The 27,116-nt window shown below is 43.2% G+C and overlaps 1 protein-coding gene across 4 annotated transcripts in view; it reads right to left on the bottom strand.

Annotated features, from left to right (window-relative positions):
* LOC123366313 (interleukin-1 receptor-like 2) overlaps positions 1–25,052 on the bottom strand; it is a 31,314-nt gene extending 6,262 nt beyond the window's left edge. The window contains exons 1-10 of one of the 4 annotated variants that reach the window (XM_045009632.1): positions 24,915–25,052; positions 20,777–21,056; positions 19,854–19,923; positions 15,992–16,247; positions 13,096–13,282; positions 12,197–12,359; positions 7,987–8,052; positions 3,514–3,637; positions 1,296–1,432; positions 475–618 (exon numbers count right to left, since the gene is read on the bottom strand). In XM_045009632.1, the coding sequence (XP_044865567.1) occupies positions 475–618; positions 1,296–1,432; positions 3,514–3,637; positions 7,987–8,052; positions 12,197–12,359; positions 13,096–13,282; positions 15,992–16,247; positions 19,854–19,914 (1,138 nt within the window). In that variant the 5' untranslated portion in view covers positions 19,915–19,923; positions 20,777–21,056; positions 24,915–25,052. Of the gene's footprint in view, positions 1–474; positions 619–1,295; positions 1,433–3,513; positions 3,638–7,986; positions 8,053–12,196; positions 12,360–13,095; positions 13,283–15,991; positions 16,248–19,853; positions 19,977–20,776; positions 21,057–24,914 lie in introns of those variants that run through there. The other 3 variants (XM_045009641.1, XM_045009648.1, XM_045009658.1) reach the window with 3 other exon arrangements.
* Positions 25,053–27,116: the final 2,064 nt, after the last annotated feature.

Here is a 27,116-nt window from a genome sequence, read left to right as displayed (position 1 = left end):
CCACCTGTTGTCTAGGGAGTCTTAAATTGTAAACTATTCAGTGCAGAGATGGTCATCATTTTGCTATATGTTTGTACAGAGCCTAGCACAAGAGGTCTCTGGGCTTCTAGATACTACCACAATACAAATAAAAATGACACCACTAAGATGGCCATACTGAAGTACTTCGGCATCTAAAAAGGGGGATTTGCACTCATAACTGACTTTGCATAAAATACGCTGGAGAACATTGTGTCTGCAAAAACAGACACTGAGTAGAAGCCCTTTTAAAAATCTAGTACTCAATCTTTTCATCATCCATATTGCAAACACAACGCAACACACAGATGGAAATTCCAAGCAAGCTTGCTCATTCAGGGACATTTCCTGCATCTGCTCCCGCTTAAAAAGGCTACACATTATTCTCTTAAGAATTCTTAATGAATCCTGGGATTGTATGCCATGTACATTAGCTACATGGCTATACACACCTACCTTCTTTACTCAGAAAGGGATGACAGGATTTTCGATACCAGAGCACAATGTCAACCTTGAAATACTTGTAGATTAATATGGCAACAATTATTACAAACACTGGTGCAATGAGTCCTCCAATCAAGTATCCTTGAAAATTTCGAACTACATCCGCAAGGGAAAAATACATAATATATTGAAATGACAGCACTGGTCAAGGAACATTCAAACAAAAAACTGTGTAGAATTCTGAAATTAGAGCCCTTTTAAGCTGTCTAAAGACAGTTATAACTGTGTGAATAATCTATAATAAAAATCAGACATCTTTCTCCTCTTTTTCTGTTCATTAATTTTCTGCAAACTGATTGTGATTTTCTTGAATGTATTCATTATTCCAAATAATTGCTGACAAATAATTCCAGGTCTACTGCTTGTTTGTAAGCAGTTCATTTGAAGGTATTCAATACTTGAAATTTATGCTGTCATGACTGGACACCTGAGAACATGGAACACTTTGGTTCTCTGGCTGGAGAAGCACCACTCTCAGAAGCAGATGTCTGCTGTAAATTCAGAATGTGCTTTTCCATATGTATTCTACTCCATCTGCAAAACCATTGATGTTTTGGTGAATAATGCTATCAGTAAATCTGTAGTAACTCCTTTGACATTAATGAAGCTACTTCCAGATTTACAATGATTTTATAGCCCCTTTCCTGCCCATTATCCCAAGTTTTCACACCCCCTTAGTCTGTCCCTTTTCAAAGCGTTCCCCTCATCTCCTTTTTAAATTAACTCCTGACTACAAGAGCAGTTCAGAACATTATTAAGACTGAATGCCTGACCTGGCTGTCTTAATGCAATGTAGGCTGCAACTTCACCAGCATGACACACAAACTGACATCCATAATCCTCTTGCTTCACTTCTGTGATGTTGAGCGTCACTGTAGAGAATAAGTACCCATCTGGGAAAGAATCTTCTCTATCCAAAAAGGTAGTGAATAATTAAAATAATAAAAGCCACATTAGGCAAGTTTCTTCATTTGAAAACAAAACAGGACAATAGTTATATTTTATCTTCTGAAATGTGCCTTAATCTTTTCAAAACAGATGGATATCTGGAGTCTACGATTATAAATTATCTGAATTACAGATGTACCTCAGAACTCCAGTCAAGAGCATGGCCTCATGTGTAGGCACATAGGGAGACAGCACCAGGAGCTCTCAATCAAAATAGACTAGATTTACATACACGAAAGCATCTTATTCATGCTATCATTGCCCAGTGTGAGAGAGAGAGACATGAGGCAATTCTATATAAAGACAGTGCTGCCAACTCTCATATTTCAAACAATTGATTTGTAAGCATATAGAGGATAATACAGTGATAAGTAATAGCCAACTTGGATTTGTCAAGAACAAACCACACCAAAACAACCTAATTTCCTTCTTTGACAGGGTTACTGGCAAAGTGGATAAGGGGAAAGCAGTAGACATAATTGAGTATGCGCCAACAATGTGATGCAGTTGCAAAAAAAACAAAAAACAACCTAATATTCCAGGATGCACCAACATGAGTGTTGTATGTAAGTGACAGGAGCTAATTGTTCCACACTACTGGGCACTAGGGAGGCCTCAGCGGGAGTACCGTGTCCAGTTTTGGGAGCCACACTTTGACAAAGATGTGGACAATTTGAAGGAAGTCCAGAGGAGAGCAACAACAAACAATAAAAGGTTTAGAAAATAACCTATGAAGAAAGGTTAAAAAACACCTGGGTATATTTAGTCTTGAGAAAATAAGTCTGAGGTGAGACCTGGTAACAGTCTTCAAACACAGTCAGGGCTGTTACAGGGCTGGGATGCTGATCAGTTGTACCCCTTGGCCACTGAAGCTACAATAAGCAGTAATCAGCTTAATCTGCAGCGAAGGAGACTGAGGTTAGACAGTAGGAAAACCTTCTATCTGTACATTCAGGCAAGTGCTGGGATAGGAATCCCCATCATTGGAGGATGTTAACAACATTTTAGACAAAACACCGCTCTGGGATGGTCTAGCTCAGTGGTGGGCAACCTGTGGGCCACACGCGGCCCATCAGGGGAATCCACTGGCAGGCCAGATAGTTTGTTTACATTTGCACGGCCACCCCGTGCTCCCATTGGCCAGGAACGGCAAACCGCGGCCACGGGGAGCTTCAGGCAGATGTGCAAATGTAAACAAACTGTCTGGCGGCCCGCCAGCGAACTACCCTGATGGGCCGCGTGTGGCCCGTGGGTTGCAGGTTGCCCACCACTGGTCTAGGTCCTCCATCAGCATGGGGGGGGGCTGCACGAGATGACCTCTCAAGGTCCCTTCCCTACCCTACATTTCTATAATTTTATTACGAAGTTTCATGGTATTTGGCATTTGCCTGAAAGCCCCAGCTCACATAACTGAATACATTTCTTGAGACTCTCAGTCTTCACTTAAAAAGAAAAACATTTCAAGCCCTCATAACTGAAGAGAAAAGCTTAAAAATGTGATCCAAGTGCACCCCAAAAACCAAAAGGCATATAGAAAGAACCCCAAATCAATTTTTATAAATCTCATGGTTTTTTGAGACAATTTTGCTAGTTTGGAGGATCTAACTCATGATTTTTGAACTCTCAGGGTTGGCAAAACTGCTAGTATTCTATTTTCTAAAAAGCACATGAGGTTTCTATATGCAGCTGTTGGACAAATTTGCTTCAGTAGCTCATACACTTAACTTTCAGGAATATTTTTCTTTGGGTAGGGGTAAAACCAATGCAGACTGGTGATGCTTGGGGGTTATATCCCCTGAATGGTGCCATGCCCAGTGAACAGATTTTTTTGTAAAGCAATATGTTCCAAAGTACCCATGTTATTTTTTCTCCTAGGGTCTATTGAAGTTTAGTAGGATACTAGTTGTCCAAATTGGTTTTTAAGAAACACAGAATTAGGATCCCTCCTGGGAAGCAAAGAGAGGCATTACAAACACTAAGGGTATTTTCATACATTGCAGTCAGTGATCAACTGATATACACTTTTATATGCAGTATACTTACTGATTTCCCTCTTGGACTCTCCCCATAAACAAAAAATTGACTAAAGTATTATTGACTCTCCAGGATATTCCAATTGAATTATCTTTAGAACTTGATACATTGCAGTCCACGATAACACTGGACCCTGAAAAATAGCATTAGAAAATGGCCATGAGATACCATTTACTCTGCATAGTCATGAGATCCACTCATGTAAAGGAGCATGGGAAACGTCAGCAACCAACACCAGCAAATATCTAAAGAGCAATCTGACAGAACAAAGGAGGTAGTTTCCAGAATTATGAAGCTTTAGCAGATCCCTTGTCAGACCATCAGCTGTTTGTTTTACAAGAGCTAATTATAGCAAATTATAAAGAGCCCAGTCAATTAATCCCTTCAGAGAATAAATACGTTAATTCTATTCTGAACAAAATGACCATAATTGCCTCTTAAATTTGACACATCTATTGATGAAATAATGTTCTCTCAGGTTTATGGCTTCAGTGCAAAGCTTGAAAAGGTCAGAGCAGAAAATTCATAAAAGAACAAATACAAAACTCTTCCATCCACAACAATTAGGAGAGGTTTAAATATATCACAAACCTTGTCATTTTCTACATTTGGTCCAGATACAGCAGATCACTAGGACAAAATCAGCTGCTCTTTATCCTGCAAAAATTTTCTTGAAGTGTGCTGGACATTCTCTTATTGTAGAAGACATAACACCATATTTGTTGAAAGTAGAATTCCAGAACCACTTTTTATTATTGTTGGTATAGCACCAAAAGTGAACTAAGTGCTTTTTCACACAAGCATGAAGACAAGGGATACACCTGGGGGAAGTCTGAGCCTAACAATTCTGTACACCATATTTTAAAATTCTGCAAAATTGTGCATATTTTATTTGTCAAAACAACACAATATAAATACACCAGTTTCAATTATTTTGGTAATTTATTTCAAAATACATCTCAGCAAGTATGCCTGTAACAATACAGATACAAAAAAAAAAAAAAGATTCAGGATTATTATTTTTTTTGGACAAATAGATTCCTTACTAAGCATGCTTTTACAGAAGTTTGAGTAATTCATTTAAACTACAATACAGAACTGTATTTCTGCACCCCCCAGAAGCATTGCAAAGACTTGGGGGAGTCAGGAGTAACGGAGGAGCTGAGGGAGCAGAAAGGAGCCTCGGAGTGAACTTGGAGGGTTGTTGGGTGTGGGTGGGAGAAGTATGGAACAGTTTGTTTTGCGGGCGGGATTCTTAGGGAGTTGGGGACCCTCTCCCAAGCAGACCCCAAGCCTCTCCCATTCAGACAGGCACATCTGCCCCCATCCCCATATAGCCCCAGAGCCCTCCTATCCCCCATCATCATCATATGGTTTTGGAGCCGCCCCCCCGGTTCAATGCTGTCACTCCACTAGCTCCTGAGCCCACATCCCAGCCTGTGTTCCGATTAGCTCTTCTGGACCCCAGCCCATGACCCCCCCAGAAGCTCCATGTACCCTACTCTAGCTCCACCTGCAGGCTGCTGTAATGAACACAGCTGACTGCTAGATGTTAATGCCAGTCGGTCAGCTGTTCTGGTGCCACAATGGCCTCCTGTGAGCAAAAGGCAGAACTGCAGAACTTCTTGGGCAGAATGTATTTTCTGTGGGGAATAAATTCTGCACTGAACATGAATTCTGCACATGCACAGTGGAGCACAATTGCCTCAGGAGCAAAGGGTCTTGCCCCAAAGAATTCATAAGCCAAACAGCATACAGGATATGAAGTAACAAAAGCAGTGATTTTTTTTCCTGTTAATTATACAATTTTTGAATGATTTTATTTGTGGTAAAAATTTCAGGTTTTCCCATTTCTAGGGTTAAAGGTGACCCACAAGGGAAAACACAGATTTCTGCCTTTGTTGTTTCTTTTCAACAGACTAAGGTGACATGAAGTGAGGGTTTGTTTAAGGGTCCTCCCCCACTTTTTAAAAAAACATTAGAAATTCACATATCTTACCTGCTTTATTTTCCCTGAGAGATTCTATAAATAATCAGAAGACTGGTAGAATTATGATATTCCAAATACCAAGCAAGGGAAATTTGATTAAAGCCAATCCAGTAAACACGTGTGTGAAGTTCGGGGCGGCTCTACATTTTTTGCCGCCCCAAACATGACAGTCAGGCAGCCTTCGGCGGCGTTTCTGCGGGAGGTCTGCCCCGGTCATGCAGATTCGGTGGCAGTTCTGCAGGAGGTCCGCCGGTCCTGCGCCTTTGGTGTACCCGCCACTGAATTACCGCTGAAACCGCAGGACCGGCGGACCTCCCACAGAAACGCTGCCGAAGGCTGCCTGACTGCTGCCCGCACAGTTACCCGCAGGCCGCCCCCCACGGCTTGCTACCCCAGGCACACGCTTGCTGCACTGGTGCCTGAAGCAGCCCCTGGTGAAGTAACTCATGTGAACAAGTGTTTGTAGGATCATGGCCTGAAAGGAGTGGCATTTATCCAGGCTGTTTAAAAGTCTATTAGGTTTGCTTTTGTTAACATCTATTTAACTAAAACATCCTATAGAGATTTGAAGATCTAATGGGAAAAAAATCTGTTAAAGCTTCGACATTCCCCAGTTCTTCACTTAAGGGCTGAGAAAGATCACAGTGCACATCTCAGTCTGCAAGCAAATCCCATTCTCCCCCACCCCCCAGATAGATATATATAGATATACACACACACACACACGGACAGGAAAGACACGACTGGACAGTCTAAAAAGATGCAAAAATGCAGGTTTGGTTAAGAACATAAGAATGGCCATAATGGATCAGACCTATGGTCCATCTAACCCAGTATGCTGTCTTCTAAAAGCGGCCAGCACCAGATGCTTCAGAGGGAGAGAACAGAACTGGGCAATTATCTAGTCCAGTCCCAGCTTCTAACAGGTTTTTATTTTAAAATTTGAAAACACATGCCAGGTTTTGTTTAGACATCGCAAAGCAGCAAAATCACTTACCCTTTCTCCCCAGCCCTCTTTTCAAGTCCCTTCTAAAGGCAAGCCTTGGAAGGTGAAAAATGAGACACTGAATCAGGGTGGGCACCCCTGGCATTTGGGGAAGGGACATAGATCACCCCACCCCAATTCATTAGAAAGTATTTAAGAACATAGGATTTGCCACACTGGATCAGATCTCAGGTCCATCTAGTATAGTACTCTGCCTCTGACAGAAGTCAGTGCCAGATGCTTCAGAGGAAGGTACAAGAACCCTGTGGTAGGAAGATGTGAAATAAGCTGCCCTCCACATTAGGTCTCATCCTGATCTCTAATAGTTAGACATGGGCTAAAGCCCTGAAACATAGGATTTAATATCCCATCCAAAATAAATCATATCATTAACTGTAAAAAGTGTGGCTATTCTTATCTCTATCGACATCCAAAACAGTTTTTGAACCTTGCTAAATTTTGGGCTCAAAGACTTCCTGTCACAGCAAGTTCTACAATCTAATTACATGTTGTGCAAAAAGCACTTAGTTCCACATCTGCCACCTTTTTACTTTAATCGAAAGACTTCTTGTTGTGTTAGGAGACAAGAAGGGCTGAAGCTCCTACGTTAGATATAATTTATTATTGTATATACTTTTATCTATCTTCGAGTTTTATATTGTTGCCCGTCAACATGGCATCTGAACATCTTCCACATGAAGTCAATAGCAGTAGCACAGTCCCAAGCAGACCATGCAGTCTCTGGCACTTTTCCCTTTTTGGAATCAAAACTCTGCTTGGAGCAGGGTGGGGTTTTGTTTGTTTGTGAGGAGGATGTCTATCATGTCCCCTCTTGTTCATCTCCTTTCAAAGGTCAGGGCTGGCTCCAGGGTTTTTGCCACCCCAACCACCAAAAAAAAAAAAAAAAAAAAAAAAAGCCGTGATCGGCGGCACCTCCACCGTGCCGCTTTCTTCTTCGGCAGCAGGTCCTTCCCTCCGAGAGGGACGGAGGGACCCACCACCGAATTGCCGCCAAAGAGCCCGACGTGCCGCCCCTTCCCCTTGGCCGTCCCAAGCACCTGCTTGCTGAAATGGTGCCTGGAGCCGGCCCTGTCTAAGGTAAACAATCCAAATCTATTACATTTTTTCCACATCCTTAATTGTTCTCATTGCCCTTTTCTGAACCACCCCTTTATCCTCCTCACTGCAAGTTACTCAATATTTATGTAAGATGGTCAAAAGATATCAAGTAGACCACTTTGCAGCTGCTACTTCAGCCATGTAGAAGCAGAGCCAGAGCCTCAGACTTTTTAGCTATCCCAACAAGACTGACAGGAGACAGATGAAGAACCCATCAACCCCCTTTTACAAAAATAAAAATATCAATGGAGGTTCAATGAATTTTGGGAAAATACAGGAAAGGTTTCCCAAACTCAAGAAGTCTGAGGACCATAAAAAGGGGGTTATGGATTCACAAGGAGACAAAATACTCTCAAGTTTTATAATGTGCTATGAGCCCATTTCTTACCAAGTTCCACTTCAATTGTGTTGTTTCTTGGATAAAGAATTTCAGTTTTCTTCTTCAGTGGGGTTTCTAAAAATTAAAAAAAAATGCATAAATACAAAATTTTATCAGAAATAATCACAAGGACATTTAGTACAGCACTAGTTTAGAAATACCACTAACGGGCAGGAGTGGTTTATAGATGAACTGCAGAACAAGAACACAAAACTTTTGCTTGTAGCCCTTACCGTTCCTTTGCAATGAAAAGAACCTCAAACTTTTTCAAAAAGTATTTTTCTATACGTTTGTTTTGCATTTGCTTGTTCTTTTCTTTCTGAAGAACTTCCATAAAACAATAAACAGACCAAGAAAAGTAGGGGAAGAGGTAAAACACATTAACAGTTACAGTATCCCAAAATATCAACAACCCTTCACTCTCCCTGCTCCATCCCTATTTGTAGTGACCAAGATAACAGTTCTCGACTTAATCCAGACCAAAAAAAAAAAAAAAAAAGATGAACTACATCAAGTTAAATACCAGAAATACTTGCAAATACCTTAACGATATTAGTTTTGTAGAAAAATCAGAACCGTTTTCTTATCAAATAGTTGTGCTTAATTTGTGATGGGTGACAGGGTCAACCCAAACTTATGCTAATAAAACCTTTATACCCTGCCACTCCATCCCATTTCTTATTCCTACAGCCTCAGCATGCCAGACACTGGACAGACACATAGTAAGAGACAGTCCTTTCCCCTAAAGACTTTATGATCTAAGCAGACAAGACAGGCACAGGGCAGGAGGGAAAAAAAGAGGAACAGAAGTGATGCAACTTACTCCAAGCCATGCAGTGCCATGATTAGAACCCAGGTCTCTGAAGACCCAATCCAGTGCTAGAGCTCCTGGACCACAGTGGCTCCGCAAAGCATTAGTTAATTATAATTCACTTTAGCACTACAATTATGGCTATAGAGCTCCAGGTGTGAACATCAGTACAGTGGATACTGCTTAGTAACCAAAAGTGGTTGTTCTCCAGGTTGTTAGCAGAAACATTTTGTTAAACCGTTTGCATTTTGTTAAACCCTTTGTATACTGGCAACAGGCACGCCCACTACTGAAAACAGTTTTTGTGGAAAGCCCCAGCCGCAGGCAGGTTTGCAGCCAGGGTAGGAAGGACTGGGATATGTCTTCCCCAGCTGCAGTCCCTCAAACCTACCTGTGGCTGGTGCTCGGCCTCTTCTAGCACCTCCTAAGAATATAAGAATGGCCATACTGGATCAGACCAACAGTCCATCGAATGGCCCACTATCCTGTCTTAGTGAGCGGAAGCCTCGCAAACCTGTCTGCAGTTGATGCTGAGCATGTCCAAGAGCTTCCCTCTAGGGCTGCAGACAGGAAAGGAAGCGCTGGAGCTGCATGGCACCTCTCCCTGCGTTCTCCAGGCTGTGTTCTGTCCTGGGACAAGGGGACCAGACTCAGCATGTCCCAGCGCTTCCTTCCCTGCCTGCAGTCCTGCAAACCTGCCTGCAGCCAGGACTTTCCTTGGAGCATAGGGATGCTGGGATGTGCTGAGCCTAGACCCGCAGTACCAGGGCAGGATGCAGTCTGGAGAGCTCAGGGAGAGATACTGTGCAGGCCCCCAGTTCCCTCGTTTTCTACGGAAAGCCCCAGCATCCAGGCAGCAGCCCTCTTCCCCACTGCTGCCCTATCTATGGCCTATCCTGGGGCGCAAGATCAGCATGTACCAGTGCTTCCATCCCTGGCTGCAGCCCTGCAAAGCTCCTTCCACTTACTGGCAACTGTCGGATAACGACAAATTTTTGCTGAAAAAAGAGGGGCTGCTAATATGAGGACTCTATTGGATAAATACATGTCTTCTTGTGCCCTGGAGGATCCCAGAATGCTTTACAAATGATAGCATTATTATATATATCCCCCCCCCCACACACACACACACACAAAAGATTAAGTTAACTCAATCTTACCAAATTGCAAACCCAAGTGTTCAAAAGCCATGCACCAAAATAACAGAGAGTGGCTTAAAAATTATATATGTATTTTTTTAAAGATAATACATGTTGAGTTCTTTTTATTTGCCTTCTGGTTTGGTGACCTTCAGGGTGCATTAGAGTGACATCTTCAAGTTTTTCTCTGCAGTCATGAGGGCTAGAAACTTTTTTTTTGTAAAAAGTAACAGCAGACTCAAATAATCATGACTCCATGAGCTGGGGATTTGAAAAAGAAAAGACATCAAATAAAGCAAGTTAAGGTTGCTAGACTGCATCTCTCACCAACTCAGACCAATAAAAAAAAAAAGAAGGGAAATGGATGACTGGAGCATATGGGGTTGAATGTCCCAACTCCTTATTTCTTTGCTTTTTTGCAGTTTGAGTTGGTGGGATGCAGAGTCTGGCAAGCTTAACTGAAAGTTAATGAAGAGTTGTGTGGGGAACTTTCCAGGTGTGTTTTTAACATGTATCACCACAGTTATTCACATGGATAGCTATCGGCTGACATATATTCTGTCCCTCTGTAGAGACCTAGCATCTCTCATGCTCATCTTCTCCGAACCATCTTGAACCCTCTTCCCAGCAACCCACAGAGCTGCGCTCCTCTTCCGATGTCCCTTTAGCACCCCCATCTGTCTCCATGCCCAGACTGCCCCATACACTTCCCCCTTCATCCTGATCCACAGTATAGTCCCTCCAACATCCCTGCTCCTTACCATGTTCCCCTACTTCCCTAGAACATTCAGGCTTCAAGTGGCAATCACTGACTTTCAGTGCCTAGTACTTTTAATGGCTGCGGCTATTCTGTGCTCGTAAAGGACACTTTATTGCCTAGGAAATAGCAGTGACTGGCAGGGGCAATGGACGAGAAGTAGCCAAGTAATGGGATGAGTTACTTTGACTGTGGTTTTTTATTTAAATTAATATATAAAATAAGTAAAGGCAGTAGCTTCCAAAAAGTAGAGGTAAATAAAGAAGGGCAGTGATTATTAAAAATAACCTCACAAAAACACTGGAGAAAGCAGCAGTTTAAAATACTATTAGAAAAACTTGCAAGTGCAGTGAATACTTAAAGCATGTGGAAAGGTAATGTTCTTAAAACCTATTTTTGTAGCCAAGAATAAAGATGTATTTATTTTTAAGAAGGTGAGAAATAAAAACACAAATCCGTAAAGTAGGAAAAGGGAATCATACAGAAAAATGAATCTAACTCATCTGACCAGATCTTCAGCTGCTGTCATTTGTGCTGCTCTGAGGGCCAAGGCAGCCTAAAATCTGCTCTTAAAGGGAAGCTAGAAATTGCCCTGGCATAAAACTAGCAACGCTAACTCTGCACCATACACTCCTACCTCACTCTGTGCGGGCAGCACCTGGGCAAGGGAAGGGTGGGGCCGGTGTACATGGTAGAGCGGTCACCTGGGACAGGGGCTATTTTATCATCAGAATCAAGGGAGTGGGAAAGTGGCTTTAGAGTCTTTTCCTCTCCTCAGCTGGAGATTATTAAACCAACCAAATTGAGCACTAGTTAGACCACCGGATCTTATCCCTGAGAATTTTCCTTCCTCTGATTGTTTCTTAAACACAACTGTGACATCCTGTCTTAAAATCAGGACCTGTCTATGTTGAGAGTATTTGTACTGGTGCAGCTGCTGATGCAAGACCCCAGTGTAGATGAACTGTCCCAGGTTAAAACAGAGCTTGCACTGGGGGGTGGGGGGGGTTGCATTAGTGCTGTGGCACCAATACAAATGCTCCCAGTTTCAAATCATGGAAAAGCCACACTAGTGCAAGCCTCATTTTACACCAGGGAAGTGCATTCCCCCTAGAGTTTGCTTCAATATATGGTACTAGTGCTGTTACACCAGTACATCCATCCCCAGTTTAGAACAGACCCTTATATTGTAAATTAATCCAGACAAGGCCTGTGTTTTCCTGTGTGTTTGTACAGCTCCTAGCACAATGGGACCCCAGATCCTGACTGGAATCTCTATTTATTTTACTGTAATACAAACAAACAAAAATAATATTAGTGTTTTTCAGTCTTCTGGCTCTCCCTTAAATTTAAAGTTATAAAAGAATTACTAACAAACGATATCTTAGTTGTCCAATTTGGCATTCCTTTGAATCCACACTAACCAATGAATTGACTGAAACTTCTAGATTTGCAAAAAAAAAAATAACATTGAACTCTACAAATACACCAAAGAATAAAAACGAGACTTACCTATAACAGTTACATAAATGTTTCGTGAAATGTTATATTCTTTTTCCATATAATTATATGTCATTTTGCATGAGTAATTTCCTGAATCATTTACATTTGCACTATTTATTATGAGATCATCATCCCAACTTAGAAATCTTTCATTGTCAATCAGATTACATTCCTAAACACAACAAAAAGTGCTCTGTTAAATCACAGAGAATAAGAATACAGTACTAAAAAAATATAAAATTCAAATATTCGTTGCCATGGAATGTGGCAACGTAATTTCACCAGTTAGGTTCAATATGAATCTTATGTTAAAACTAGGGTTGTCGATTAATCCCAGTTAACTCACGCAGTTAACTCAAAAAAATTAATCAAGATTAAAAATTTAATCACGATTAATTGCAGTTTTAATTGCACTGTTAAACAATGGAATACCAATTGAAATTTATTAAATATTTTTGGATTTTTTCCTCCATTTTCAAATATATTGATTTCAATTCCAACAGAATACAAAGAGTACAGTTGTCACTAATATTTTATTACAAATATTAGCACTGTAAAAATGGTAAAAGAAATAGTATGAGGTGAATTGAAATACAAGTACTGTAGTGAGATCTCTATCGTGAAAGTGCAAATTACAAATGTAGATTTTTTTTGTTACACAACTGCACTCAAAACCAAAACAAATGTAAAACTTCAAAGCCTACAAGTCCACTCAGTCCTACTCCTTGTTCAGCCAATCGCTAAGACAAACAAGTTTGTTTACACTTACAGGAGATAATGCTGCCTTCTTCTTATTTACATATGATCTATTCTTTCTCCCCACCCTCCATTATCAATTCTAAACATAAGTTAAAATACAAAACAGTGGCTGAAATGAAATAGGGGACAGATCCCACATAATCTGATACCTTATACCAGTGAATGGGTAAAGTATTTTTCTCATCTCTGAAATAGTCTAGATGAGGACACACAATCTTTTCATTTGATGATGCGGATATCTCTTGAGCATAGAGAAAATCTCCATTAAAACACAAACCAGCAGTATTTTTGAAAACTGTCACACTGAAATATATTTTGTTGCAGCTTGTTAAATTCCTGTAATGAAAACAAAGCAGCTGAATTACACTTCTAATTTTTCATATTTATATCCTTTTCATACCTGCTGCCCTCTCTCTTTGGCCAGTTCTAATGAAGCTTTAACATCAGGCTGGAAAGTTGAGAACATAGTCCCACCCCCCACATTCCCCCTCCGCCAGAAGCAAATCCATTGCTGTCTAGCAGACTGACTGTCAAAGGGTCTTGTAACAAGAATTTCCTACCCCGCTCCCATCCTCTCCCCCAGCTCTGCATTCTCTAGCATCAATTCCTTCATTCATTCCATAATCCATGAAGCCCATACAATTACCAAAACAAAAAAACAAAAACAAAAAAAAAACGACAGCCTGGTCAGGTATGACACTGCATAAAATGTTACCTATATCTATGAACAAATTAAGAGACAGATCCTGAGGGAAAACTAAGCTGCACAGAATGCAGATCAGTATGTACACACACATGGCGTAAAGCTCTCCACTGCACTCCTCCAAATCTGGCGTGCAGCGCCAATCGCCCTTCCAAGTTAAAACAGCCTTCAAGCTGATCTAATTTAAGGCTGCAAAGAAGGGGATAAAAGGATTGGTGTGGTGTAAGTAGGGCCGGCTCCAGACCCCAGCACGGCAAGCACGCGCGTGGGGCAGCCCTTTCCCGGGGGGGCGGCAGGCTGGGCCGGTGGACCTGCCGCAGTCATGCCTGCGGGAGGTCCACCGGAGCCCCGGGACGACCGGACCTGCCGCAGGCATGACTGCGGAGGGGGCGCTCGTCCCGCGGCTCCAGTGGACCTGCCGCAGACATGACTGCGGACGGTTCGCTGGTTCCGCGGCTCGGCTGGACCTCCCGCAGGCATGCCTGCGGCAGCTCAAGCAGAGCCGCCGGACCTGCGAACCGTCCGCAGCTGCGGGAGGTCCAGCCGAGCCGCACAACCAGCGGACCCTCCTCAGTCATGCCCGCGGCAGGTCCGCTGCTCCCGCGGCTCCGGGGCGCCTCCCGCGCATGACTACTTGGGGCGGCCAAAAAGGTAGAGCCGCCCCTGGGTGTAAGGGTCATCTAGCTATGCTTCCTCTTCAGCTATTCTGGCAGCAAGGAAAGGTAATAACCTAAGAGCCCCTACACTGGCTTTATATCACCAGAAAATTGTCCTTACATTGGCGTGATCTTCCCTGAGCTGCTTATGCCAGCTTTATGACCAGAGGATTTTTGGGTCAGAGTCCACTAGTGGTGCAAGACCAGTTGCTGCACTATACCAGAGAACCTGCTCTCAGAGTCCTTTTCTTTGGGTCTGCCTAATTACTTCAGACGGTCAATGAACTGACTGTTTTAAAAGTCTGAGAGAATTTGTTTGCTAGTAGTGTTTTAATTAGCAAAAATTCCTCCAATCCCTGAAAACTCACAGCAAACAAACACTGTTCAAACTGGGGTATGAACCTCCTACGTGCAAATACGTGTCCATGAATGAACGTCATCATACCCTGGCTACTGGCCTTCAAACAGTATTCAGGCAACTAGCTTATGCTGAAGAAACAAATGATTACTGAATTTCAGTGGCCCAGGAGAATGCTGTAGCTGGGAAAGAATAAATCAGGGGTTCTCAAACTGGGGGTCAGGACCCTTCAGGGGGTCGCAAGGTTATTACATAGGGGGTCGCGAGCTGTCAGCCTCCACCCCAAACCCCACTTTGCATCCAGCATTTATAATGGTGTTAAATATATAAAAAAGTGTTTTTAATGTATAAGGGGGGGTCACAGGCTTGCTATGTGAAACAGGTCACCAGTACAAAAGTCTGAGAACCCCTGGAATACATCAGTTTGGATCAACTCTTAGTTCTTCAAGGGCCAGAACAGGGAAAGATTTCTGGGACCATGGCTACATCTGCATTACAACTGAAAATTAAGGCTGGGCATGGTTTTCTGGAGGCCTGAAGAGGGTTAGGATCGGCATGAGTTTTTAAAGCTGGGCAGCAGGACCAGGGTGTACCTCTTGGGGGAAAAAATCATTGGGACAGATCCTTCACTGTTGCAATTTGTCATGTCTCCATTGAAGTAATTGGAACTACAGCAATTAATACCAGCTGAGGATTTACCACCATTGTGTCATATCATCATATCATCTGAATAGACACAAATCTCATGATATCATGGCTAGGGCTGGCTGAAAGTGTTTCATCCGAAAGTTTTTCAAGGAAAAGTGCTTTTCATTACAACTTTTTGCAGCATTTGTAATTTTCTGATTTTCAACTACATGAAATAAAAGATATTACCAAGAAACAAAACTTAACTCCATTAAATTCCAATCAAAATGAAAATGTTTTATTTCCAATAATTTTCTTTTAAAAAAAAATATCAAAATTCTGAAAAAAAATTCAAATTAAAAAAAAAGCCTCCTTTAGTTTGAAAGCTTCCATAGAAAATAATTAGTATTTTCTGACCAGCCCTAATCATGAAGTCGTGTCAGCGATTAATGTACTTGGGATTCTTTTCTAATAAAGTCTAACAGCCTCATCAAAATCAGCTCTGCTGTAAATCAAGATGAATAGCTCTGTTTTTAATATAAACCATAAATGTTTGTGAAGGGAAAAACTACAAACTAACCCCAGACTTAATATCAGAAAAGTAATTCAGATATTTGTTTAATGATTCTTTTTCAAACTCACATCTACAGCGATGTAGCTTTTGTAAAAAAAACAAACCAAAGTTAAAAACACATTCTTACCACATGACACATTCATAGGATCCTGAGTCTTCTAAAATTGCAGGCATAAACCAAAGCAAGTTCTCGTGCTGATGTATTCTGGAAAGTTTCACTTGAGTTACAGGCATTTTTCTCCCACTTTTATACCAAGTGAAGTTGTAATTCATGTGCTGAAGAGCCAGTGTTTTATCTAATAAACAATCAATAATAAGCGGTTCTCTTACCAGTACAGATACCAAATTTTGACTATGCAGCACATCATGTACCACGCATTCCTCTAAAAAACATGATGGAGACAAAATTTAAAAAAAGACATGAGTATAGAACTATGGAGACAAATTTGTCTATTTCTTTAATAGGTTTTCAATATTCATCCTTAAATACTAACATAAGAACATAAGAAAGGCCGTACCGGGTCAGACCAAAGGTCCATCTAGCCCAGTATCTGTCTACTGACAGTGGCCAATGCCAGGTGCCCCAGAGGGAGTGAACCTAACAGGCAATGATCAAGTGATCTCTCTCCTGCCATCCATCTCCATCCTCTGACGAACAGAGGCTAGGGACACCATTCTTACCCATCCTGGCTAATAGCCATTTATGGACTTAGCCACCATGAATTTATCCAGTCCCCTTTTAAACATTGTTATAGTCCTAGCCTTCACAACCTCCTCAGGTAAGGAGTTCCACAAGTTGACTGTGCGCTGCGTGAAGAAGAACTTCCTTTTATTTGTTTTAAACCTGCTGCCTATTAATTTCATTTGGTGACCCCTAGTTCTTGTATTATGGGAATAAGTAAATAACTTTTCCTTATCCACTTTCTCAACATCACTCATGATTTTATATACCTCTATCATGTCCCCCCTTAGTCTTCTCTTTTCCAAACTGAAGAGTCCTAGCCTCTTTAATCTTTCCTCATATGGGACCCTCTCTAAACCCCTAATCATTTTAGTTGCTCTTTTCTGAACCTTTTCTAGTGCTAGAATATCTTTTTTGAGGTGAGGAGACCACATCTGTACACAGTATTCGAGATGTGGGCGTACCATGGATTTATATAAGGGCAATAATATATTCTCAGTCTTATTCTCTATCCCCTTTTTAATGATTCCTAACATCCTGTTTGCTTTTTTGACCGCCTCTGCACACTGCGTGGACATCTTCAGAGAACTATCCACGATAACTCCAAGATCTTTTTCCTGACTCGTTGTAGCTAAATTAGCCCCCATCATGTTGTATGTATAGTTGGGGTTATTTTTTCCAATGTGCATTACTTTACATTTATCCACATTAAATTTCATTTGCCATTTTGTTGCCCAATCACTTAGTTTTGTGAGATCTTTTTGAAGTTCTTCACAATCTGCTTTGATCTTAACTATCTTGAGTAGTTTAGTATCATCTGCAAACTTTGCCACCTCACTGTTTACCCCTTTCTCCAGATCATTTATGAATAAATTGAATAGGATTGGTCCTAGGACTGACCCTTGGGGAACACCACTAGTTACCCCTCTCCATTCTGAGAATTTACCATTAATTCCTACTCTTTGTTCCCTGTCCATTAACCAGTTCTCAATCCATGAAAGGACCTTTCCTTTTATCCCATGACAGCTTAATTTACGTAAGAGCCTTTGGTGAGGGACCTTGTCAAAGGCTTTCTGGAAATCTAAGTACACTATGTCCACCGGATCCCCCTTGTCCACATGTTTGTTGACCCCTTCAAAGAACTCTAATAGATTAGTAAGACACGATTTCCCTTTACAGAAACCATGTTGACTATTGCTCAAGAGTTTATGTTTTTCTATGTGTCTGACAATTTTATTCTTTACTATTGTTTCAACTAATTTGCCCGGTACCGACGTTAGACTTACCGGTCTGTAATTGCCGGGATCACCCCTAGAGCCCTTTTTAAATATTGGCGTTACATTAGCTAACTTCCAGTCATTGGGTACCGAAGCCGATTTAAAGGACAGGTTACAAACCTTAGTTAATAGTTCCGCAACTTCACATTTGAGTTCTTTCAGAACTCTTGGGTGAATGCCATCTGGTCCCGGTGACTTGTTAATGTTGAGTTTATCAATTAATTCCAAAACCTCCTCTAGTGACACTTCAATCTGTGACAGTTCCTCAGATTTGTCACCTACAAAAGCCAGCTCAGGTTTGGGAATCTCCCTAACATCCTCAGCCGTGAAGACTGAAGCAAAGAATCCATTTAGTTTCTCCGCAATGACTTTATCATCTTTAAGCGCTCCTTTTGAATTTTGATCATCAAGGGGCCCCACTGGTTGTTTAGCAGGCTTCCTGCTTCTGATGTACTTAAAAAACATTTTGTTATTACCTTTGGAGTTTTTGGCTAGCCGTTCTTCAAACTCCTCTTTGGCTTTTCTTATTACACTCTTGCACTTAAGTTGGCAGTGTTTGTGCTCCTTTCTATTTGCCTCACTAGGATTTGACTTCCACTTTTTAAAGGAAGTCTTTTTATCTCTCACTGCTTCTTTTACATGGTTGTTAAGCCACGGTGGCTCTTTTTTAGTTCTTTTACTGTTTTTCTTAATTTGGGGTATACATTGAAATTGGGCCTCTATTATAGTGTCTTTAAAAAGGGCCCACGCAACTTGCAGGGATTTCACTTTAGTCACTGTACCTTTTACTCTTGTGGGACAAGCAGCTCCAGCATCTATAAACTAAATGATATCCTATAACTATACACAAAAATTCTGTTAGTGAAATTCTAATCACAAAGAAGTCACAGAGTTCCCCAGCAATGTGAATTCTGACTATTTTTTGTGAAGGAAACAGAGAATATCATTAGAAATTGTTAGCTTCAATGTCATAGCCAAATTCTAGTTTAAGTACCGGTAATTATATTTTGCCTATCTAGAATGCCCCACACTGAGTTTAGATTGCATATTTTTGTTTCACCTCCCTTTCTGCACCGAGTTGGAATTTGAAAAACATTAAATAGCAACTTACCTCTGCTCTCACCAAAGTCAACGGGAGCTTACCATTGGCTTTGATGAGAGCAGAGTTAGGCTAATAGAGAGTACTTTTGGAAAATCTCACCCTATGTTGTTTTGTAGCAGTACTGTCCAGTCTTCAATTGTTCCATCAGACCAAACAATAAATGACTAGTTTAGCCAGCATCAACTCTCACTCTGAAATATGCTGAATGCAAGAGAAGCATGTCAGCTTCCAGGAAACAGTAATTATTCTCTACCTGACTTTTTCCATCCAAATGTGCAGAAACCTGATCACAAAATATTGGTACAAAGGCTCTTCTACATTCTCCAAGTCTGCACGCTGTGGAAGGGTGGGAAACAAGGAGAATGTTATGGCGTGGTCACTTCCAACTTCTGCTACTCTGTCCCCTGCTTGTGTGAGCTTTCTGCTGCTTTGCTGTCAACTGAAGCATGCAATCAACAGATACATGGGTCCTTGAGATTGTAAAATAATTTGTCAGCCTAACCCTTCCCAGATCTGGAACAATAAGGTGTATACATTGTAGGATTACACATAGACGCTGAAAGATTTACAGACATAGGTCTTGAGAATTCTCCACACTGAAAATGTCAAATGTTTGTCAGTGCATTATGCATGCTTTCCACACATAGGCACTTTTAAATGGGCACTGGAAAAAGTATTGAATATCCTAAATCTGACACACATCACACCAGGGCAACTTAAGATCACAAAAATAAAAGACACACTGTTTTATAATGAAAATACAGCACACCCTAAATATAGAATTCAGACTAGCATCACTACTGGTTACTACATCTCTGTTCTTAAATAGCTGTTTTTGGGTATCTGAGAAGTAAGTTACTTTAATACATATGTGTGTAAAAGAGTACATTTCAGAGAAGGTAATTAAGAAACCATCTGATCAACTTACCTGCCTTCACTGAAGACAGAAACACTAGGATTACGCTACAGGTAAACACAGCTGCAGCCATTACGTTTTACTAGGACAAAAAAAATAAATTCAGTATTGTCTTTCTCAAAGCAGTTCAACTCAGAGCAGAACAAAAGTTACAAGCGTCCACACTGTAGCCTATATTTTTATAGATCTTTTTGTACACCAGGGTCTCATAATAATGGCCATACTGGGTCAGTCCTACAGTCCATATAGCCCAGTATCCTGTCTTCTGACAGTGGCCAGTGCCAGATGCTTCAGAGGTATTGAACAAAACAGGGCAATTATCGAGTGATCTATCCCCTGTCATCCAGTCCCAGCATCTGGAAGTCAGAGGCTTAGGGATACCCAGAGCATGGAGTTGTGACCCTGACAATCTTGGCTAACAGCCACTGATGGAGCTATCCTTCATGAACTTAACTAGTTCTTTTTTTAACCTAGTTATACTTTTGACCTTCACAACATATCCTGTCAACGCATGTCACGCTGTCTGGAGCAGCTCACGAGTGCCTACCTCAGGGCAGACTGTCAAAAACAGGGCAGACTGGTGGTGTGTTTTCTATAATTAGATTTCACCAACCCGGTAACAAATGTGAACTCCTGGTGTAACAGTCTTACCATGGAGTCACAGACAGTCCCCTTACACTCTCCAGTCTATCTTGCCACCCAGGCAAGCTGGACTCAGTGATAAATGGTCACACCAAAAAAAAAATAAAAAAAAAAAAAATCACACAATATTCAGGTTGCTTCCATTTCTAAGAGACCAGTCACTTAAAGACACCAAAGACAATGCCTGTAACCAATCCTGTAATAAACTATCTAAAGATTTATTAAACTAGGAAAAAGAAATAAGAGTTATTTACAGGTTAAAGCAAGCAAATATATACACACAAATGAGTTACCATCTAAATCACTAGAGTGACAGAGTTGTAGAGATCTGTCAATTTAAAGTGTCTGGGGATATCTGCCTCAGTCTCTGGCCCTCCCAGAGTTCAAACAGCAAAGAGAGATGGACAAATTTCCTTCATTCAGTTTTCAAGTCCATAGGATGAGCTTCATTGCACGTAGCTTTTCCCAGGTGTGATAGGGCCATTAACCAATCCTTTGTATTGCGATGTTCCTTGATGGCTCATCTTTATTTTGATAGTCCTTCTGGATAGCTGAGGAGAACAATTCCCATACCTGGGTTCAGAACAAACATTTTCTAAGTTATAAAGCAAAACTTAGGTATTTTTTGTAGCACAGAATAGACATTAAAAGTGAGATTCATGCATGCAGCAACTTACAAGCATTTCACAGTCTAAACACTAAATACATTCTAATAAGACTAATTTTGAGCAAAACTAACCCACAGGTGAACTGGTCCAATCTCCAGCTATGAGTCTGTTAGTTCTTAGCTAATGCCTGCAGTCTTGGCAAGAGCTGGCACCTGGTTTGCCAGCATCACAATGAGTTCCACAGCTTGTCTGTGCCTTGTGTGAAGAAATACTTCCTTTTGTTTGTTTTAAACCTGCTGCCTCTTAATTTCATTGGGGGACCCCTAGTTCTTGTGTTACATGAAGGGGTAAATAACGCTTCACATTCTCCACCCCATTCATGATTTTATAGATTTCTATCATTTCCCCCCTTAGTTGTCTCATTTCTAAGATAAAGAGAAACAGTCTTTTTAATCTCTCCTCAAAAGGAAGCTGTTCCATACCACTAATCATTTTTATTGTTCTTCTCTGTACCTTTTCCAAGATGGGGCGACTAGAACTACATGCAGCATTCAAGGTGTGGGCATACCATAGATTCGTATAGTGGCATTATATTTTCTGTCTTAACTATTCTTTTCCTAACGGTTCCTAATACTGTTTGCTTTTTTACTACTGCTGCACATTGAGCATTTATTTTCAGAGAACTATTCAAGTTGATTCCAAGATCACTTTCTTTAGTAAGAACAGCTAATTTAGATCCCATCATTTTAGTTTAGTATAGTTTGAATTATGTTTTCCAACATGCATTACTTTGCACTTATCAACACTGAATTTCATTTGCCATTTTGTTGCCCAATCACCGAGTTAATGAGATCCCTTTGTAACTCTTCACAGTCTGCTTTGGACTTAACTAACTTGAGTAATTTTGTATTGTCTGCAAACTTTGACACTTTGCTATCTACCCCCTCCCCTTTCCAGATCATCTAGGAATATGCTGAATAGCACAGGTCCCAGCACAGATCCTACCGATAACCATTTTCCATTGTGAAAACTGACCATTTATTCCCATCCTTTTAACCAGTTTCTGATCCATGAGATAACCTTCTCTCTTATCCCATAAGTGCTTACTTTGCTTAAGAGCCTTTGGTGTGAGACCTTGTCAAAAGCTTTCAGAAAGTCCAAGTACACCATAACGACGATCACACTTGTCCACATGCTTCAAGAGCTGGTGCACCATACCAGCGTGGACCGGCTTCCTGAAGCCTGGTCTACACTAGGCGTTTAAATCGGTTTTAGGAGCGTAAAACCGATTTAACGCCACAACCGTCCACACTAGGAGGCACCTTATATCGATTTTAATGGCTCTTTAAACCGGTTTCTGTACTCCTCCCTAACGAGAGGAGTAGCGCTAGTATCGGTATTACCATATCGGATTAGGGTTAGTGTGGCCGCTGATCGACGGTATTGGCCTCCGGGCGGTATCCCACAGTGCACCACTGACCGCTCTGGACAGCAATCTGAACTCGGATGCAGTGGCCAGGTAGACAGGAAAAGCCCCGCGAAGTTTTGAATATTTCCTGTTTGCCCAGCATGGAGCTCCGATCAGCACGTGTGGCGATGCAGTTAAAAATCAAAATAAAGAAAGAGCTCCCGCATGGACCATGTGGACGTGATCGCTGTAAGGGCAGGCAAATCTGTTCTATCAGCGCTCCGTTACAGAAGACGAAATTCAAAATCATTTTTTTTAAATCTCCAGACAGACGCCATAGCAGGGGCTCAGCGCACTGCTGCGTGACAAGCGTAACGGAAAGCCAAAGAATCAAATGGATGCTCATGGACTGGAGGACTCAAGCTATCCCACAGTTCCTGCCGTCTCTGAAAAGCATTTGCATTCTTGGCTGAGCTCCAAATGCTTCTAGGGTCAAAAACAGTGTCCGCGGTGGGTCAGGGCATAGCTAGGCAATTTACGCACACCCCCACCCACCCCCAGAAGTGAAAGGGAAAACAATCCTCTCTTGACTCTTTTACATGTCACCCTATCTTTACTGAATGCTGCAGATAGACGTGATGGTGCAACACTCAACACCAACATCCTTGCTCCCCCCACGCTATGGATGGCTAATGGTACAATACGACTGGTATCCGTCCTCATCATCAGCCTATTGGCACATGGGGCAGTGCAAAAGGACTGGTAACCATGCTGACTAGCATCTGTTAGGTCAATCAAGGGCGCCTGGCCCTAATTTTTCCTGGCAGATGGTACAATATGGCTGATAACCATCGTCATCATAGCAACAGGGGGCTGAGCTCCATCAGCCCCCACCCTTCATGTGTAAAGAAAAGATTCAATTGCCCCTGACCTAGCAGAGGGATGCTGGGCTCCTCTCCTACACACTCCTTACTGTCCTGTCTGGACTATCATAGCAGCTGGAGGCTGCCTTCCACTCATATCTCACTAACAAGTCACTGTGTCTTATTCCTGCATTCTTTATTACTTCATCACACAAGTGGGGGGACAATGCTACAGTAGCCCAGGAAGGCTGAGGGAAGAACAGAATCAACAGGTGGGGTTGTTGCAGGAGCACTCCCTGTGAATAGCATACAGCTCATAATTTCTGCAGGATCTGACACAGAGCAGCTGTGCTCTCTGGTTCTCTGATACAGTGGTTCTCTAGTACACTTGCCCATATTCTAGGCAGGACTGATTCTATTTTTAGATACCAAAAAGGAGGGATTGACTCAGGGAGTCATTCCCAATTTTGGCTTTTGCGCCCCTGGCTAAGAGCAGCCAGGGGCACTTATGACAGCAGCAAATGGCACAGTGCAAAAGGACTGGTAGCCACGATCATCTTATTACCAATTTATGGTATGGTAGATGGTACAATATGGCTGATAACCATCTCTGCTATCATGCAAAAGCAAAAGCATGCTGCTGTGTAGCGCTGCTGAATCGCCTCTGTGAGCGGCATCTAGTACACATACAGTGACAGTCACAAAAGGCGAAACAGGCTCCATGATTGCCATGCTATGGCATCTTCCAGGGCAATCCAGGGAAAAAAGGCATGAAATGCTTGTCTGCCGTTGCTTTGCCAGCGGAAGGAGTGACTGACGACATTTACCCAGAACCACCCGCGACAATGATTTTTGCCCCATCAGGCACTGGGATCTCAACCCGGAAATTCCAAGGGGCGGGGGAGGCTGCGGGAACTATGGGATAGCTACGGAATAGCTACCCACAGTGCAATGCTCCAGAAATCGACGCTAGCCTCGGACCGTGGACGCACACCACCAATTTAATGTGTTTAGTGTGGCCCCGCACACTCAAATTTATACAATCTGTTTTGTTAAACCGGTTTATGTAAATTCGGAATAATCCCGTAGTGTAGACCTACCGTGAGGCAGCAATTTAAAGGGCTGGAGCCCAGGGCCCTTTAAATTGCTGCCAGAGCCATGAGGTAGCGGCTGCGGGGCTCAGGTGGCGATTTAAAGGGCCCAGGGCTCCTGCCGCTGCTACCGCCCCGGACCTTTTAAATCACCGCTGGGGCCCCACTGCCGCTACCCCAGGGCCCCAAGGACAATTTAAAGGGCCTGGGCCCTTTAAATAGCCCCTGGCGCCTGCCGGAGCCCTGGCATAGCGGCGGCAGGGCTCCGGTGGCTATTGAAAGGAGTCGGGCTCCTGCTGCCTCTACCACCCCAGGCCCTTTCAATAGCCGCCGGAGCCCTGCCGCCGCTACCCCAGGGCTCCAGCAGCAGGGCTCCGGAGACGATTTGAAGGGCAGCAGGAGCAGGCGGGTTTCAGATCGCTCCTCCCGCGTTTCCAGCCCGGGGAGGCAGAAGCCCTTACCTGTGGGTGGCGAGGGGAGCGAGCTGGCCCCTCGCTTCAGCTCGCTTGGGCGGGAGCCAGCCCCTGGCAGCTGCCTCCCGGGCGACGCCAGCCAGCCAGCCCAGGCAGGCTGCTCTCTGCGCGGGGAGACGGGACACGCCCCAGGCTGGCGGCGCTCGGGGATGGTGGGTGGAAGCCGGGCGCTCTGCGGGGATCCTGCCCCTGCTCCCGCCTGCCCACCCTTCCCCGTCGCCTTGGCCGCGCCCCCAGGCGGCAGCGGGGTAACCCGGGCGCCGCCACGGAGACAGGGGCCAGGCACCAAGTGCCGCTGCGCGGCCGCCGGAGCCTGGCGGTGGGAGCGGCTGGGCGGTGCCCTGGGGCCCAAAACCAGCCCGGCCTCTCCCCACCCATGCGGTGGCCTGGCTCCTCCTCCCTCCCACGCCTGAGCAGCAGCCGTGTAGCCCCTTCCCCACCGTGCTGCACCGCAGGCCGCTTTGCAGCCCCTCGGTGTAGCGGGGACGAGCCCCGCGCTGCTGCCGTCCGAGGCGGGAAGCGGAAGGCACATTGGGGAGAAATCGATCGTATTTGAGATTTAAAACACTTTAAATCGCCGTGATTTGGGATTGCAGCCAAGGGGCCGCGTGGTTGCACAGGCCCTAACCTTGCGTCAGGCAGCAGCAGGAAAAACAAGCCCGGGCACAGAATTTAATGTTTGATTGAACACAAATTTGACATCGCCGCACACATGTTTTTCCATGAACACGTGCAGGAAGGTATGTCACGCACTAGTACAAATATGATTTATCAGACAGAGCAGATATAAGTATTTTGGCTCCAGGCTCATTGAAGCAATTTTCCTTTCACTGTACAGTACTGGCTTACAAGCAGCAGTTTCCTCATAGCGCACCTCTGCCTCACCCCTTAAAATACCTTGGGAGCACAGCTTGTACTGGAAGTTGCACATAAAACCTGCTTGGCAGACCCTGACTTCTCACTCCTCTACGTATGACATTTCTTTCGACTTTGACGCTCGGTCCCACAATGGAATGGATTGCGGTTCCAACTTACGACGCAATTTTCAGGAACCGATTGTGTCGTAAGTCCGAGGACTGCTTGTACATACTTAGAACTGGAAGAGGAAGCAGGTGGAGCCAGACAGAGAGAAAGCAGAAGGAATCTCTCTTCTCTCTGTCTGAGCAAAAAATGCTGCCTTGGATTTTGACACAGGCCTGCAGAAAAACGTTTGTAATCCTTAGGCAGGAACTAAGGCTATGTCTACACTGCACACCTTACAGAGGCACAGTGTCGCTGTAAGGTACGCCGTGTAGCTGCTCTTTGTCAGTAGGAGAAAGCGCTCCTGCTGACAAAATAAAACCACCCTTAACCAGGGGGCGCTTTTTGTCAGTAAAACTTCCGTCGGTCGGGGTGAGTTTTTTCATACCCTGACCAACTAAAGTTTTACCAGCGAAAGTGAAGTTTAGACATAGTCTTAGGTGAATCTTACATTGGACATTGTTTCTACTGGTTTTTAATCACAAGTCCTTGAGAGGACACAGTAGAGAGTAGTTGGACCAGTCTGTGGCCTGGTCTACACTAGGAGTTTATACCGAATTTAGCAGTGTTAAACCAAATTAACCCTGCACCCGTCCACACCACGAAGCCCTTTATATTGATATAAAGGGCTCTTAATACCGATATCTGTACTCCTCCCCGACGAGGGAAGTAGCGCTGAAATCGGTATTGCCATTTTGGATTAGGGTTAGTGTGGCTGCAATTTGACAGTATTGGCCTCCAGGAGCTATCCCACAGTGCACCATTGTGACCGCTCTGGACAGCAATCTGGACTCGGATGCACTGGCCAGGTAGACAGGAAAAGCCCCGCGAACTTTTGAATTTAATTTCCTGTTTGCCCAGTGTGGAGAGCTGATCAGCACAGGTGACCACGCAGAGCTCATCAGCACAGGTAACTATGCAGTCTGAGAATCGAAAAAGAGCGCCAGCATGGACCACACGGGAGGTACTGGATCTGATCGCTATATGGGGAGAGGATTCCATGCTAACAGAACTCCGTTCCAAAAGCCGAAATGAAAAAACATTTGAAAAAATTTCCAAGGCCATGATGGAGAGAAGTCACACCAGGGACTCAGTACAGTGCCGTGTGAAAGTTAAGGAGCTCAGACAAGCCTACCAGAAAACCAAAGAAGCAAACGGACGGTCCGGGGC

The sequence above is a fragment of the Mauremys mutica genome, chromosome 1 (assembly GCF_020497125.1).
Source record: "Mauremys mutica isolate MM-2020 ecotype Southern chromosome 1, ASM2049712v1, whole genome shotgun sequence".
Lineage (NCBI taxonomy): Eukaryota > Metazoa > Chordata > Testudines > Geoemydidae > Mauremys > Mauremys mutica.
This window is presented reverse-complemented; position numbering and strand designations above follow the sequence as displayed.